At 33.5% G+C, this 15,261-nt stretch overlaps 2 protein-coding genes and 2 long non-coding RNA genes across 7 annotated transcripts; 2 read left to right on the forward strand and 2 right to left on the reverse strand.

The window, feature by feature from the left end:
• The first annotated feature begins 715 nt into the window (after positions 1-715).
• LOC114924714 (uncharacterized) lies at positions 716-1,478 on the forward strand. The gene is made up of 3 exons (XR_003812120.2): positions 716-870; positions 989-1,093; positions 1,355-1,478. It is a non-coding gene; the product is annotated as an uncharacterized lncRNA (long non-coding RNA).
• LOC112720171 (uncharacterized) lies at positions 1,430-5,522 on the reverse strand. 3 transcript variants are annotated; one of them, XR_011867243.1, is made up of 3 exons: positions 3,733-5,522; positions 2,957-3,031; positions 1,430-1,565 (listed from the first exon to the last, which is right to left on the reverse strand). XR_011867243.1 is itself a non-coding variant. In XM_025771017.3 (2 exons), the coding sequence occupies exon 1, from the start codon at positions 5,476-5,478 to the stop codon at positions 3,739-3,741; it is 1,740 nt and encodes a 579-aa protein (XP_025626802.1). In that variant the 5' UTR covers positions 5,479-5,522; the 3' UTR covers positions 1,963-2,579; positions 3,733-3,738. The 3 variants fall into 3 exon arrangements, 1 of the variants encoding a protein (XP_025626802.1); XR_003162068.2 differs by lacking the exon at positions 1,430-1,565 and adding an exon at positions 1,963-2,579; XM_025771017.3 differs by lacking the exons at positions 1,430-1,565; positions 2,957-3,031 and adding an exon at positions 1,963-2,579.
• A 397-nt stretch (positions 5,523-5,919) lies between these two features.
• On the forward strand, positions 5,920-7,823 carry LOC114924715 (uncharacterized). Its single transcript, XR_011867244.1, has 2 exons — positions 5,920-7,386; positions 7,488-7,823. It is a non-coding gene; the product is annotated as an uncharacterized lncRNA (long non-coding RNA).
• Positions 7,824-10,294: 2,471 nt separating this feature from the next.
• On the reverse strand, positions 10,295-13,994 carry LOC112720172 (uncharacterized). 2 transcript variants are annotated; one of them, XM_025771019.3, is made up of 2 exons: positions 12,271-13,994; positions 10,295-10,717 (listed from the first exon to the last, which is right to left on the reverse strand). In XM_025771019.3, exon 1 carries the CDS (start codon positions 13,297-13,299, stop codon positions 12,277-12,279), a length of 1,023 nt encoding a protein of 340 aa, XP_025626804.1. In that variant the 5' UTR covers positions 13,300-13,994; the 3' UTR covers positions 10,295-10,717; positions 12,271-12,276. The 2 variants fall into 2 exon arrangements, with proteins under 2 accessions (XP_025626804.1, XP_025626803.1); XM_025771018.3 differs by having other exon boundaries at positions 10,295-10,730.
• Between the last annotated feature and the right edge of the window lie 1,267 nt (positions 13,995-15,261).

The following is a 15,261-nucleotide window of genomic DNA, read 5'->3' on the forward strand; positions in this document are numbered from 1 at the left end:
ACAGGATGTCATGCCAGGTGTTAAGTACAAATTTTGTTGTATGCACATGTGGAGAAACTTGAACAAGAGATGAAAGGATAAAAAACTAAAGAGATTATTTTGGCAATGTATCAAAGCAACCACTTATAAGAGTTCAATACTAATGTAAAAAAGATCAATTCACAAGCGTGAAACACTACAAGAAAAATGCTGAATACCATAGGATTTACTATCAAAATTATCAAAAAAATTTGGCGGAATAAACCTTGTTGGTAACTGTTTACCAACGAATTTTTTTCCCGCTACTAATTACTAGTGGATATAAAATTTTAATTGTGAAATTCTGGAACTTGTTACCGACGGATTTTTTTTCCAAAAAATCCGACGATAGTATATTATTTATTATTAATAATTAAATTAATAGTTATCGGCGGATTTAACTGACAATAAATCCGACTGTAAACTTAAATTTTAATTTTTTTAAAAAAATTATTTAAAAATTCAATATATAATTTTAAATATTTAAATTTAATAATTTCAAACGAAAAATAGCAAAAGAATTATTAGCAAGAACTGAACAATTATTATCAAAAATTGAAGTATTTAGAACAATAACAACAAATAAATTTAATAATAGTTAGGCAAATAAATTCAATATATAACTACATAGCAAAAAAAGAAAAAGGAGCTTTGGCTTGAGTATCAGCAAAAGCTGGATTCATAGCACTAACATACTAGAACCAATTCCTGGATGTGGACGTGCAAGCAATAGTTTCAAGAATTTTCTTGTTTATATAGGTGCGCATTCATGAATTTTGCTAGTAAATCGAAGTGTCTGCGTTGCTCTGAGCAAAGACCCAAGAAACATCCCGGGGACTGGAGTTGCTCCAAGTATCTGACCCCCGAGTTTCTTGTTTTTTATATTTTGGTTTGTGCATTAAGTGGAAATTCATATTGACTTTCAAAGCTTAGTTTAAAATATTGTTAATGGGATTTCTATTGTATGTAGCTGTGGTTTCATGAATTTTGCTAGTAAAGTGAAGTGCTTGCATTGTCAAGAGCCAAGTCCTAATTCTAACAAATATCAAAATCCCGGGGATTGGAGTTGTCCTAAGTGAGTTTATTGTTTCTTCTTCTTCTCCTTTCCTTTCTAGTATGCACTCTTACAGCATATTTAATGTGTGCTCCAGGAACACTCATGGCTACTCATTCTGTGTTATATAATTTTGAAACAGCATAAATGAAAATAAGTGGCTATAGATGTTTTTGAATTACATATTAAATGTGTTTAAGGAGCATACAAGTCCACCTGATCCTGTTGTCTCTTCTCTTTTCCTAGCATGCTAAAGTTTGTCGTTTCATATTACTTGCTTAGGTGTAATTTCTACAATTATGCAAGAAATAAGGATTGTCTGAAGTGCAACATTGAACGACCTAAAGAGCAACCAACCAGTGAGCATGAGGAGCATGTTTGGAAAAGATCATATTGATGAAGAGATGCCATAGGCCGACATTTGCATGGTGGAGTCAAATGTGGGTTTTCTTTCCAGTTTATTTTCTTGTCATTTCATTAGAAAGATACACATCTGCAACATAATCAGAGATAGTTATTTGAATGTATTTGAAGATGTTTAATATGATCATGTACTGATCTAGAAGCAAATTTACCGATGTGCAATGTACCATCATTAATATTCTATGAAAAACATATACATGGAGTTGGATTGAATCTCGTGAAATGTGAATGTTCCAAGTTAATAAGGAATAAATATACCAAGACGAAAATTCATATGTCCATTGAAGTATCAATTCGAGCAATTGTGAGATCAAGTAAAAGAGTAGTATTTTTATTTCTCACGTTATGTTTTAGTCTTGCTATATTCTCAATATGATAATTGAGGAATATAGAAAATAAAAAGGAGAACATTAGTCAAACCCTTAAACTCTAACTAATATAGAGGAATATTTATCTTGAAAATAATAATAATAAAAAACCATACAACCAAAATCCACTATAAGAATCAACTGAGTCAACAGAAGCATTCAACAAAGTAAATCCAAATTAAAACTCTCTTTGGCTATTTGGTAGCCATCAAAAGTAATTGCAGCTTCTACTCCTATCATTAATTATTGCCACAAAAATACAATAGTAACAAGAATCATGGCCTCTTTTATTTTCTTCTTCTTCTCCATGTCCTCTATCTTTTCTTCACACGCAATATCTTTTGAGTTTTGACATCAAGTATCATCACACGCTTTAGCATAAAAAAGACAAAATCTTGATGTGTGGAACTTCTAATAGATAACGAGAAAAATTGGGAAGTTTAAACTTTAGATGGATAACTTAAATCGACTCTACTTAGGCTGTAATCTGAAAAGGAAATAAAGATAAAAAGGGAAATCAAAAGAGGCGACACACATTTTAGAAGTTGGATTTGATTTTAAGGTGAAATAGAAAACCGTATAGCTTATGAATACATCCTTAATCCCCACTTAAATTCGTTTTACTACAGTTCTTGGAGGATTCGGTCAGATAAACAACAGTTCACGGTTGCTAATGATAAATGTCAACAGTCATGGGAATTAGTTAGATACTCCACCTACAAAGATAAAGAAAAACAAGTTGCACAGTTTAGGAATAGCAGGGAAACCATAACAAAATTATTAACAATTGTAAAAATCAAAAGTGCAAACTTAATTGAATAAAATTGAGATAGTCAAAACATTAGTGATAGTGAGGTCATGGCATTGCCAAAGTCCTCTGCCCCAGCATATAGAGAATTTATATAACTATTCTACATATTCAACAACAATAGAAATGTAATTTTAATTTGAGATTTATTTGACCTTTTATCTATTCTACAAAGTCAAAACAATAGTGAGCTTTTCCTGAATAACACAAGTGCCATGTCAAGTTGTCGGTTTTTGCACAAGGCATCTATCAAGAAATTGTAAATGAATATAGAAGAAGGTTGACCTTTATCATGCACTCAATAAAAAGCTCCAAAGCACGAGAGATTCTCTTTGATTTGCCAAGCCATCAATAAGAGTGCTGTAATTTACCGTGTTAGGAACTTAGTTCTTGCGACACAAGTTTAGATGTACAAAACTACAAACTAAAATCAAGGCAAGAGTAATATTGATGCAGAAAAACATCTGCTTTGAAATACTTTGGTGGCCAAACCACACACTCATTTAAGCAGGTCAAAATCCAGTGTAAGGCAAATATTGCCAATCTCCATAGAGAAGTCATTCTTCAACAAGCAAACTAACAATAAAATTTGAAGTTTGGGAAACCATAAACCGAATTATTAACAAACTCATATTTTAGAACCACGTTTTTCATAATAATGTAATTTTCCTTATACAGAATGCAATGGATTTGCAAATGTTTATAGCACTCTTTTTTGTTTTTCTTAGTTTGTAGCATGATAATAGTTAAGATATATGATCTCATAGGATAACAGTAAAGAACTATTAATTACTATAAAGAGATCTTAAACACTAAACCTGTAAGCTACTACAACTAGGAATATCCTCTAAAGCATAGTGGAATTAAAAAAGATGATAGCAATTACAAAAATTGAAAGTTCAAAGTTAATTGAATAAAAATGAGATAGTCAAGACATCAGTGGTATTGATGTTATGGCATTGCCAAAGTTCTCTGATCCAACAGATACAGAATTTACAGAACTATGATACATATTTTGCAACAATAGAGAGGTGATTTCAATTTGAGTTGATGCATCTTACCTTCATTCATCCGTTCAATAAGCCTCTAGCAATCATTTCCCGAAGAAATTTCTCCGCCATGTCATTCTCACCTTTCTCAAACAAAGCACAAATAACGATTTCAAAAGTCACAGCATCTGGTAAGCAACCATTGTCCTCCATTTCCGACAGCAAGGCCAATGCTTCTTCCAATAAGCCCTCTTTGCAGAGCCCATTGATAATAATATTGTATGTCCTCACATTTGGACGATGGTTTTTAATGGGAAGATCTTGAAAAATCACTTTCGCATCTGTAAGTCTTCCACCTTTGCATAGGCCATCAATAAGTATATTATACGTCCATATATCTGGATTAATGCCACTCTCTTTCATTTGATTAAATAACACAAGTGCCTTGTCAAGTTGTTTGATATTGAACATCCCATCCAACAAGGAATTGTAAGTGATTATATTAGCAGGTTGACCTTTATTATGCATCTCAACAAGAAGCTTGGAAGCACAAGAGATTCTCCTTGATTTGCACAAGCCATCAATTAGGGTATTGTAAGTTATTGTGTTTGGAACCAGGTTCTTGCGATGCATTTCTTCAAGGAGACTCAATGCTTCATCGACCAGCTTTATCTTGCAAAACCCATTAATAATAATATTGTAACTTTGTATATCTGGAGCCATTCCTATCCGGGCCATTGTGTCAAATATACATTTTGCCTTGTTTAATTCGTTAACCAAGCAATACCCATCCATTAAACAATTATAAGTAACCACAGTTGGTTCCACAGCATCTTTTGTCATCACAGCCAACACACTTTTAGCATCTTTGATATTTCCCTCCTTACATAGTCCATCAATCAAAGTACTATAGGTACGAACATTTGGAGTAATGTTTTTCAGCATCATATGATTTAGTAAATCAATGGCTTCCTTAAGTTGGCCGGCAAGGCACAATCCATAAATTAGAGTGTTATAAGTGATAACATTGGGAGAGATTCCCTTAGCAAGCATTTCGGAGTATAAATGAAAAGCATCACTTACAAGCGTAACCTTGCACAAGCTATCAATAATTGCGTTGTACATGACGGCATCAGGAGCAATCCCATACTGTGGGATCTTTCTCAACACTTGAATAGCAGCAGATGTGTGTCCGGTCTTACAGAGTCCATTAATCAAGGTCCCATACGTGACTTGATTAAACTGAAATCCATGAGCCAGCACTCTGTTATGAAAGTGCAGTGCTTTTTCAACATTACCACGGAGACAGAGACCTTTAATGAGTGTAGTCATTGTTATTGTATTTGGCTGAAAACCCATCCTGAAAATCTTTGCGAATACAGAGACAGCGAGAGTGATCCGACCCATGCCGCAGCAACAATTGATTAAGATATTCAAAGTAAATAAGTTGGGAGCGATTCCCCTGGCTTGCAATTGCTGAAAAAGGGAAATGGCGGTGGGGAAATGGTTGGTCTTGGCAAGAGATCCCAAAATCTTGGTGAATTGGATGATGGATGGAGGGCGACGCATAGAGAGCATGCGAGTGAAGGAATCAACAGCTTCATCAACATGGCGTGGGGATGTGAGCTCAGAGTGAGAGTGAAGGCTTGACATTGAACAGCGAAAAGGGAAAACATAGGGCACAATATGAAGAGAGAAGCTGAACCTGGAGAATGATGCTGCACGCAACATGTTTGTGTAAAATAAAATCCGATCAAATGAGAAGAAGCGGTTGAAAGAGAAAAGAGCGAATTGAATTGTGGAAACAATCAGTGTCATGGAAACAAAGGTTGGTTGAGACTTGATAGTTAAGTAGTTAACACGAAAGCAAAGAATCATGCTAGGGTCTGTTAGTTAAATGCTCTGATTTGCAATTTTTTATTATTAAAAATTAAAATATGAATATTATTTTTAATAGATTGAAAAAATGTTTAATTATTCTGCAGGTTCCTATAGTTTCACCAAATTTTCAATTAAGTCCTTATACATTTTTTCTTTTCAATTGGGTCTCTACACATTAAATTTTTTTTTAATTAAGTCCTTGCCGTCAGTATAACGTTTAAGATAACGGAATATAATCTTAGTAAAAACCGAATATTTTTATCATTTGGTTGGAGTGGCTAATTGAACAAACATGTATTTTTCTAAAACACCAAAAGCACCCCTTGCATTTCATCCCAAAATAAAAAAAACCCTAAGTTCTCTCGTCTCGTGCATCAGTCCATCGTCTGCGTCCGTCTCTAGCGTCATCTGCAACGAACGCTTGGTGGTGTGCTGTCTGTCGCCTCCTTCCCTCTGCGCTGGTCTGCTCTGCTTTGTTCTGTTCGGAGGTCTTCTCCGCTGTTTGTCCGTCCAAGCCGTAGCCGTCCCTCGCGATGAAGCCCCTCGCCTGACGTCGCCGCGCCGCACCGTGCCGAGCCTCGTAGTGCCTGGCCTCTCATCCCCACGTTGTGTCTCTGCTCCATCTTCCTGTACTCGAACTGTCTGCAAACAGGTGACAAAAAAAAGCCTCTTTTTCAGTTTTAACACTTGATGTTTATGCTAATTTTATTTTTTAAAAGTATGGCATTGGTTAATTATCTAATTGTTGTATTGATTTCTAAATTGTTTTGATATAATGGTTTATTTAGGGTTTACAATATGATATTTACATACAGGAATTTTGTTAAAAGAGGGGAATTTTTACTGTCAAGCAGCAAATCTTGCTTTTTTCAACAATAAATGGTGTCCTGCTTCTGCAGGCTTCAATGCCTCTTGATTTTTTTGTTCAATTCTCATGGATGATTTAGGGTTTTGCTATAAATCAGAAGTTTTATATTTAAGGTCTAATAGAAACTGAAAGCAATTAGACATAATGTCATTTCATATTGATATTGCAATATATGCCATCCCCTATTTGGCGCCTTGGATAGATTCTGGTCATCTGCTCACATATTGAGTTTTATGCTGTGTAGGATTCATTCTTAAGGTGCTTCAAGTCAATTCGATCAAAACTTTGGAACTGGAATGTTTATTTGGTTCTATTTCCTACACGATCAGCATATTGCTTTTACCATATTTGCTTACATGTGATTCATCATATGGTATTACTAATGAAATATTACTATCTGCCTAGCTAATTTTAGATGATACTTATTCTTATAGAGATATGTTTTGTGCTGACATTATCGAAAAGAAAAAAAAAAGATTTAAAAGGACATGATTTGATCTTCAGTTTTTAAAATTTGATGTAACATGTTTATGCATATGTCAATTTTTCTAAAATATGGCATTGGTTGAAAACTTATTTCTTGAATTGATTTTTGATTTTTTTTTATATAATGGTTTAGGATTTACAATATAAATATTTATGTACAAGAATTTTGTTAATTGGGGAATTGACATATGATTTAGTTTTGCTGTGAACATCGTTAGCTGTGTGCATCCAAATCATTTTGTATATACAAGCTGAAACTAAGTTGTTGCTGATTGAATGGACCAAGGGTTTTGTACAGAAATTTTGTTCCTAGAAAGGACTTTCTCAAACGTGAAGACTTGCAAAGTGCAAGGCTTTATGTTCATGTGAAGCCGGCACTTAGTGGAACTTTCACAAATATTGCAATGTGGATTTTCTGTCCATTCAATGGACCAGCCATTCTTAAAATTGGAATGAAAAACATACTTTTTGAGAATAAGCTTTTAATTAAGGTTTGGTGCTATTCATTTGATATTATTTGTTGTTGTTGATTTGGGTTTTCATTAAAAATCTTAGTGTGTTTTCTGATGTTACAATTTATCATATCTTCTAGGAAAATATTTTGTTGTGGCAAAGACGATGTGAGGATGCATTGTATTCCCTGCTCACTTTTGGTGCTCGACGGCCTGTGCGTCACTTGGCATCGGTTGCAATGGCAAAGATCATATCCAAGGGAGGTGGAATATCTGTTTATGCTAGAGCAAGCAGCCTTTGAGGATTTCTTTCTGATGGTTCTTGTTACCATAAGAAAAATTCATTTCTTCAATATACTTGTTTTTGAGTTTTTGTCGGCCAAATTAGTTCTCTTGTTTGAAGAACTATATAGAACTCAGTTTTTGTAAACAATTTTAGTTATTATTCTATCAATGATTCTTGTTACCATATGTCATATGCAAGTTCTTTCGTTATGTTGGTCATAATAAATACTTGAGTGATGAAAATTGAATTTTATATTATACTTATTACTAATATTTCTACTTCATTTTATCCATTACTTTTTTTTATACATTCTTAAGATAAGGTATTCTTAAGAGGGTTGAAATTTGTTGAAAGGGATATTGAGATTAGGGTTAGGAAAATGATAATTTGGGGTTTAGGTATTGAGATTAGGGTTTTTAGACAATGGAGGTGTTTGAGATTTGGGAAAGAAGAGATGAGGAGTTGAAGATAATGGTGAGGGTAATTCTGAAATTTTATTAAAAGGTCAACATAAATTTAGGATTTGGCTACTTTTGTCGTACGGAATTCATCTTTGATGGGTACAACGTTAGTTTCCTTCTTTAATGGGTACTTTTGTCAGCGTTTGTAAAGTTCATGGGTACAAATGGTTGTTTTTCCTACTTGTCCGAGAAGCAACAAGAGCAAGTCATTCACATGTGTTTGGATTTCTGAAGAGCTGCTATCAACACTCAGAATCCATCCCAACATATTACAAAGAGAGGCACAAGAATGGTTTAAGGTTGAGTATGACATTTCTGTAAGTCAGAAGATGATGTATAGGGCTATGGAAAAGAAAAAATAGATCATTGAAGGCACAGAGAAGGATCAATACTTACGGTTGAGAGACTATTTGCATGAGATAATGAAGGCTAATCCTGAGTCAAAAGCAAACATGGAAACACCAAAAAGCCGGATGGGTTACCAAAGTTCAGGAATTTGTATGTTTGTTTGATTGCTCGTATGTATGGATTTAGGGTAAGATGTAAATCCTTTATAACATTGGATGAGACTTTTCTAAAAGGTTACTTTGAAGGACAATGCTAACAGTAGTTGCTCAAGATGCGAACAACCAACTATTTCCAATTGCATATGAGATTGTGAATGCAGAGAGACAAGGAAAAATTGAAAATTCTTTCTTGAGGAATTACATATCAACATAGGAAACTATAATGAGAATAAATGGATTTTTATGTCTAACCAGCAAAAGGTATTCTTATTTGTCATGTTAATTTCTTTATGTCATTGCATGAATATCTTTTAATTATTTAATCTACTCTTTAATGCAAGGACTAATACGAACATTACAGAATGTCATGCCAGGTGTTAAGCACAGATTTTATTGTATGCACGTGTGGAGAAACTTGAACAAGAGATGGAAGGATAAAAAACTAAAGAGATCATTTTGGCAATGTGCCAAAGCAACCACTGATCAAGAGTTCAATGATGTCATGACCAATGTGAAAATGATCAATTCACAAGCATGAGACACTACAAGAAAAATACTAAACTGTAGGATTTACCGTTGAAATTATCAAAAAAATATGCCAGGATAAACCTCGCCAGTAATTGTTTACTGGCAGATTTTTTGTCTGCCGCTAATTATCGGCGGATATAAAATTTTAATTGTGAAATTTTATAGCTTGTTACCGTCAAATTTTTTTCTCGATAAATCTGACGGTATTATATATTTTTTATTATTAATAATTAAATTAATAATTACCGGCGGATTTAGGGTGTCCGCGGATCGGATCGGATCGGATATGGCAAAAAATTCGATCCGATCCGCACAATTTCCATCAGATCGGATCAGATATGATATCCGCACTTTTTAGTGCCGGATCCGATCTGATCCGATCCGCACATTTGCGGATCGGATCGGATATCGGATATATCCGCATAATTAAACCTTCTCTTTTTAATCATATTTCTATGTAAAAGAATTCGATAAAAATATTTCTTTCATACTTTTAAACTTATTTATTCCTAAAATATTTTTAATCAAACTCTCTCTAAATAACAAAAATAAAATAATACAATATATGAATAATAATTACTAACTAAAACATACAAACAAGTAAATATAATACCAAACATATGTATATTTATTTATTTTTAATTATTATAGTGCGGATCTAACGATTCGCGGATCGGATACGCGGATGTAGAGCAGATATCCGCGATTCGATCCGCAAAGGGTGCGGATCGGATCCGATCCGATCAATTTGCGGATCGGATGGTATCCGCAATTTTCGGATCAGATGCGGATATTTACCGCGGATCTGCGGATACGATCCGATCCATGGACACCCCTAGGCGGATTTAACCGACAGTAAATCCAACGATAAACTTAAATTTTAAGTTTTTTTTTTTTAATTTATTTAAAAATTCAATATATAATTTTAAATATTTAAATTTAATAATTTCAAACAAAAAATAGCAAAAGAATTATTACTTATTAACAACAATTGAACAATTATTATAAAAAAATTGAAGTAATGAAGAACAATAATAGCAAATAAATTTAATAATTGCTAGGCAAATAAATTTAATATATAATTAAATAACAAAAAATTTAATAACACCTAACAAAAAATTAGCAAAAGAATTATTAGCAAAAACTGAATAATTATTATCAAAAAATTTAACAAATCAACAAGAACAATGACTGTAATAGCAATAATTAGTAACAAATCAATAAGAACCATAACAGTAATTACTACAAAAATTAAACAATTATTAGCAAAAAATTGAAGTAATCAAGATGAATATCAGCTAGGCAAATAAATTCAATATATAACTGCATAGCAAAAAAAAAAAAAAAAAGGAGCTTTGGCTTGAGTATCAGCAAAAGCTGGATTCAAAGCACTAACATACTAGAACCAATTCCTGGATGTGGACGTGCAAGCAATAGTTTCAAGAATTTTCTTGTTTATATAGGTGCGCATTCATGAATTTTGCTAGTAAATCGAAGTGTCTGCGTTGCTCTGAGCAAAGACCCAAGAAACATCCCGGGGACCGGAGTTGCTCCAAGTAAGTTCTCTTTCTCCAGCATACCAAAATCCACTATAAGAATCAACTGAGTCAACAGAAGCATTCAACAAAATAAATCCAAATTAAAACTCTCTTGGGCTATTTGGTAGCCATCAAAATTAATTGCAGCTTCGACTCCTATCATTAATTATTGCCACAAAAATACAATAGTAACAAGAATCATGGACTCTTTCATTTTCTTCTTCTTCTCCATGTCCTCTATCTTTTCTTCACACGCTTTAGCACAAAATTTTTAATAATTGTGAAAATCAAAAGTGCAAACTTAATTGAATAAAATTGAGATAGTCAAAACATTAGTGATAGTGGGGTCATGGCATTGCCAAAGTCCTCTGCCCCAGCATATAGAGAATTTATATAACTATTCTACATATTCAACAACAATAGAAATGTAATTTTAATTTGAGATGTATTTGAACTTCTTTTATCTATTCAATAAGCCTCTAGCAATTATTTCACGAAGGAGTTTTTCTACCGTATCATTCTCATCTTTTTCAAACAAAGCTCAAATAATGGTTTCAAAAGTCACAGCATCAGGAATGCAATCATCATGTTCCATTTTTGACAACAGGGCCAATGCATCTTCAAACAGACCCTCTCTAGAAAGACTATTAACCATAATATTGTATGTCTGGACGTTTAGATGATAGCCTCTAACGGGAAGTATGTTGTATGAGTGTATATTTGGTTAATGCCAATCTCTTCCATTTTACTGAATAAAACAAGTGCTTTGTCAAGTTGTGGGTTTTTGCACAAAGCATCTATCAAGAAATTGTAAGTGAATATAGAAGAAGGTTGACCTTTATCATGCATCTCAATAAAAAGCTCCAAAGCACGAGAGATTCTCTTTGATTTGCCCAAGTCATCAATAAGAGTGTTGTATTAGGAACTAAGTTCTTCTGACACAAATTTAGATGTACAAAACTACAAAATAAAATCAATGCAAGAGAAGTATTGATGCAGAAAAATATCTGCTTTGAAATACTTAGGTAGCCAAACCACACACTCATTTAAGCAGGTCAAAATCCAGTGTAAAGCAAATATTGCCAATCTCCATAGAGAAGTCATTGATCAACAAGCAAACTAACAATAAAATTTGAAGTTGGAAAACCATAACCGAATTATTAAAAAACTCATATTTTAGAACCACAATTTTCATAATAATGTAATTTTCCTTATACAGAATGCAATGGATTTGCAAATCTTTATAGCACTCTTTTTTGTTTTTCTTAGTTTGTAGATATATGATCTCATAGGACAACAGTAAAGAACTATTAATTACTATAAAGAGATCTTAAACACTAAACCTGTAAGCTACTACAACTAGGAATATCCTCTAAAGAATCAATAAAGCATAGTGGAATTAAAAAGGATGAAAGCAATTACAAAAATTGAAAGTTCAAAATTAATTGAATAAAAATGAGATAGTCAAGACATCAGTGATCAGTGGTATTGATGTTATGCCATTGCCAATGTCCTCTGACTCAACAGATACAGAATTTACAGAACTATGATACATATTCTGCAACAATAGAGAGGTGATTTCAATTTGAGTTGATGTATCTTACCTTCATTCATCCGTTCAATAAGCCTCTAGCAATCATTTCCCGAAGAAGTTTCTCCGCCATGTCATTCTCACCTTTTTCAAACAAAGCACGAATAACGATTTCAAAAGTCACAGCATCTGGTAAGCAACCATTGTCTGCCATTTCCGACCGCAGGGCCAATGCTTCTTCCAATAAGCCCTCTTTGCAGAGCCCATTGATAATAATATTGTATGTCCTCACATTTGGACGATGGTTTTTAATGGAAAGATCTTGAAAAATCACTTTCGCATCTGTAAGCCTTCCACCTTTGCATAGGCCATCAATAAGTATATTATACGTCCATATATCTGGATTAATGCCACTCTCTTTCATTTGATTAAATAACACAAGTGCCTTGTCAAGTTGTTTGATATTGAACATCCCATCCAACAAGGAATTGTAAGTGATTATATCAGCAAGTTGACCTTTATTATGCATCTCAACAAGAAGCTTTGAAGCACAAGAGATTCTCCTTGATTTTCCCAAGCCATCAATTAGAGTATTGTAAGTTACCGTGTCAGGAACCAAGTTCTTACTACGCATCTCTTCAAAGAGATTCAAGGCATCATCCATCAATTTACTTTTGCACAAGCCATTAATAATAATATTGTAACTTTGTATATCAGGAGCCATTCCTATCTGGGCCATTGTGTCAAATATACATTTTGCCTTGTTTAATTCGTTAACCAAGCAATACCCATCCATTAAACAATTATAAGTAACCACAGTTGGTTCCACAGCATCTTTTGTCATCACAGCCAACACACTTTTAGCATCTTTGATATTTCCCTCCTTACATAGTCCATCAATTGGAGTAATGTTTTTCAGCATCATATGATTTAGTAAATCAATGGCTTCCTTAAGTTGGCCGGCAAGGTACAATCCATAAATTAGAGTGTTATAAGTGATAACATCGGGAGAGATTCCCTTAGCAAGCATTTCAGAGTATAAATGAAAAGCATCACTAAAAAGCTTAACCTTGCACAAGCTATCAATAATTGCGCTGTACATACCGTGGGATCTTTCTCAACACCTGAATGGCAGCAGATGTGTGTCCAGTCTTACAGAGTCCATTAATCAAGATGCCATAAGTTACTTGATTAAACTGAAATCCATGAGCCAGCACTGTGTCATGAAAGTGCAGTGCTTTTTCAACATTACCACAGAGACATAGACCTTTAATAAGTGTATTCAATGTTATGGTATTTGGCTGAAAACCCATCCTGAAAATCTTGGCCAATACAGAGAAAGCGAGAGTGATTCGACCCATGCCGCAGCAACAATCGATTAAAATATTCATCGTAACTATGCTCGGCGCAATTCCCCTGGTTTGCAATTGCTGAAAAAGGGAAATGGCGGTGGGGAAATGGTGCGTCTTGGCAAGAGACCCCAAAATCTGGTTAAATTGGATGATGGATGGAGGGCGACGCATAGAGAGCATGCGAGTGAAGGAATCAACAGCTTCATCAACATGGCGAAGGGATGTGAGCTGAGAATGAGAGTGAAGGCTTGACATTGAACATGAACAGGAAGGAAAGCGAAAAGGGAAAACATAGGGCACAAGAAAAGAGGGGATATGAAGACAGAAGCTGAACCTGGAGAATGATGCTGGACGCAATATGTTTGTGTAAAATAAAATCGGATCAAATGAGAAGAAGCGGCTGGAAGAGAAAAGAGCAAATTGAACGCTTTTTATTTTTGTTATGGAGCTAGGAATGGTGTGAGACATTATTATGGGGTACATGGGTGCAATATTGGAGTGTGGTGTCAGCGTAACTAAAATCGGACGGTTTGAATTTGGGGTGAGTAATTGGACGGTCCAATTAGAGGAGAGCAAATCGGACCGTTCGATTTGTTGCTTGCAGGCCAGGTGTCGAGCATGCAGTCTCTCCAGCAGCGGTGCCCCCTCCATGCGTGACTATCTCCCCCTTGAAGCCCCACTCTCTTTCAGAAGTTATTTTTCCTTCCTGCATCTCAAGTTTCACCATTTTTTCTCTGCTTCTTCATTTTTACTAGCAAAAATTTTTGCTTCTTGCACTGTAAAAAAAAATTACAATGCCAAAAAAAAAAAAAAGTTAAAGATGTTGATCGTCCTGAACTACATATTATTAATTATCTCTATCATTTTAATTATGTAAGTTAAATTTTTATTTTTTTTATTTCAAAATTTATGTTATTATTACAGATTTATTATTACTATTTTTAGAAGTTTAGAAATGTATATTTAAGGATTAGTTAAAAATTTATATATTTAGATTTAATTAGTTGTAATGAATAAGAATGTTTGAATTGCATTAATATAATTGGTTAGTAGAAAATATATGTTTAGATCTTGGTGTAATAATTTTATAGATTATGTGTTTACCGCTAGTCTAATTATTTCTTCTAATAATCTTGAGAATTATGGTTAAGAATTAGATTTTGTGTAATATATGATATATGTTATTGATATATTTTGTTACGGTAATTTCATTTTGTTATTTATTGTTGGATATTTAAATTGATTTAATGTAAATATATTGTTGTAGTTGAGGATTTAATAATAGGTGAAATATTATTAATTGAATAAGAATTAGATTTATTTAATTATTAGTTGTTATTAATAGTTAGTTAGTAATTATAAATGTTGGTGATCTAAGAATTATTATTATTCGTTCAACGATGAATATGTAAATAAATAATTATATAATAAGAAATTTAGTCAAATATTTACGTAACAGTATGTTGGAGTTAGATTAAAAAGTTAGAATTATTAATAATTATTAATAATTTTCATGTAAAGTGTTGAATTAGCATAAGTATAAAAATTTAATTAGCTACTACTATTAGTTGTTACTATATATGTGCATGCATGTTACTTACTAAGTATAAAAATTTAATTAGCTATTACTATTAGTCACTTTGACAAGTGCAGTGATAGAGAGATTTCGTGCACCTTTCAAAACTGAGTTAATGCATTCCACTAGATTCGTG

The sequence above is a fragment of the Arachis hypogaea genome, chromosome 11 (assembly GCF_003086295.3).
Source record: "Arachis hypogaea cultivar Tifrunner chromosome 11, arahy.Tifrunner.gnm2.J5K5, whole genome shotgun sequence".
Classification (NCBI taxonomy): Eukaryota; Viridiplantae; Streptophyta; class Magnoliopsida; order Fabales; family Fabaceae; genus Arachis; species Arachis hypogaea.

Coding starts and splice junctions, on each gene's coding strand:
- LOC112720171 (XM_025771017.3), bottom strand. CDS start 5,478: ATGACACTGATTGTTTCCACAATTCAATTCGCTCTTTTCTCTTTCAAC.
- LOC112720172 (XM_025771019.3), bottom strand. CDS start 13,299: ATGTACAGCGCAATTATTGATAGCTTGTGCAAGGTTAAGCTTTTTAGT.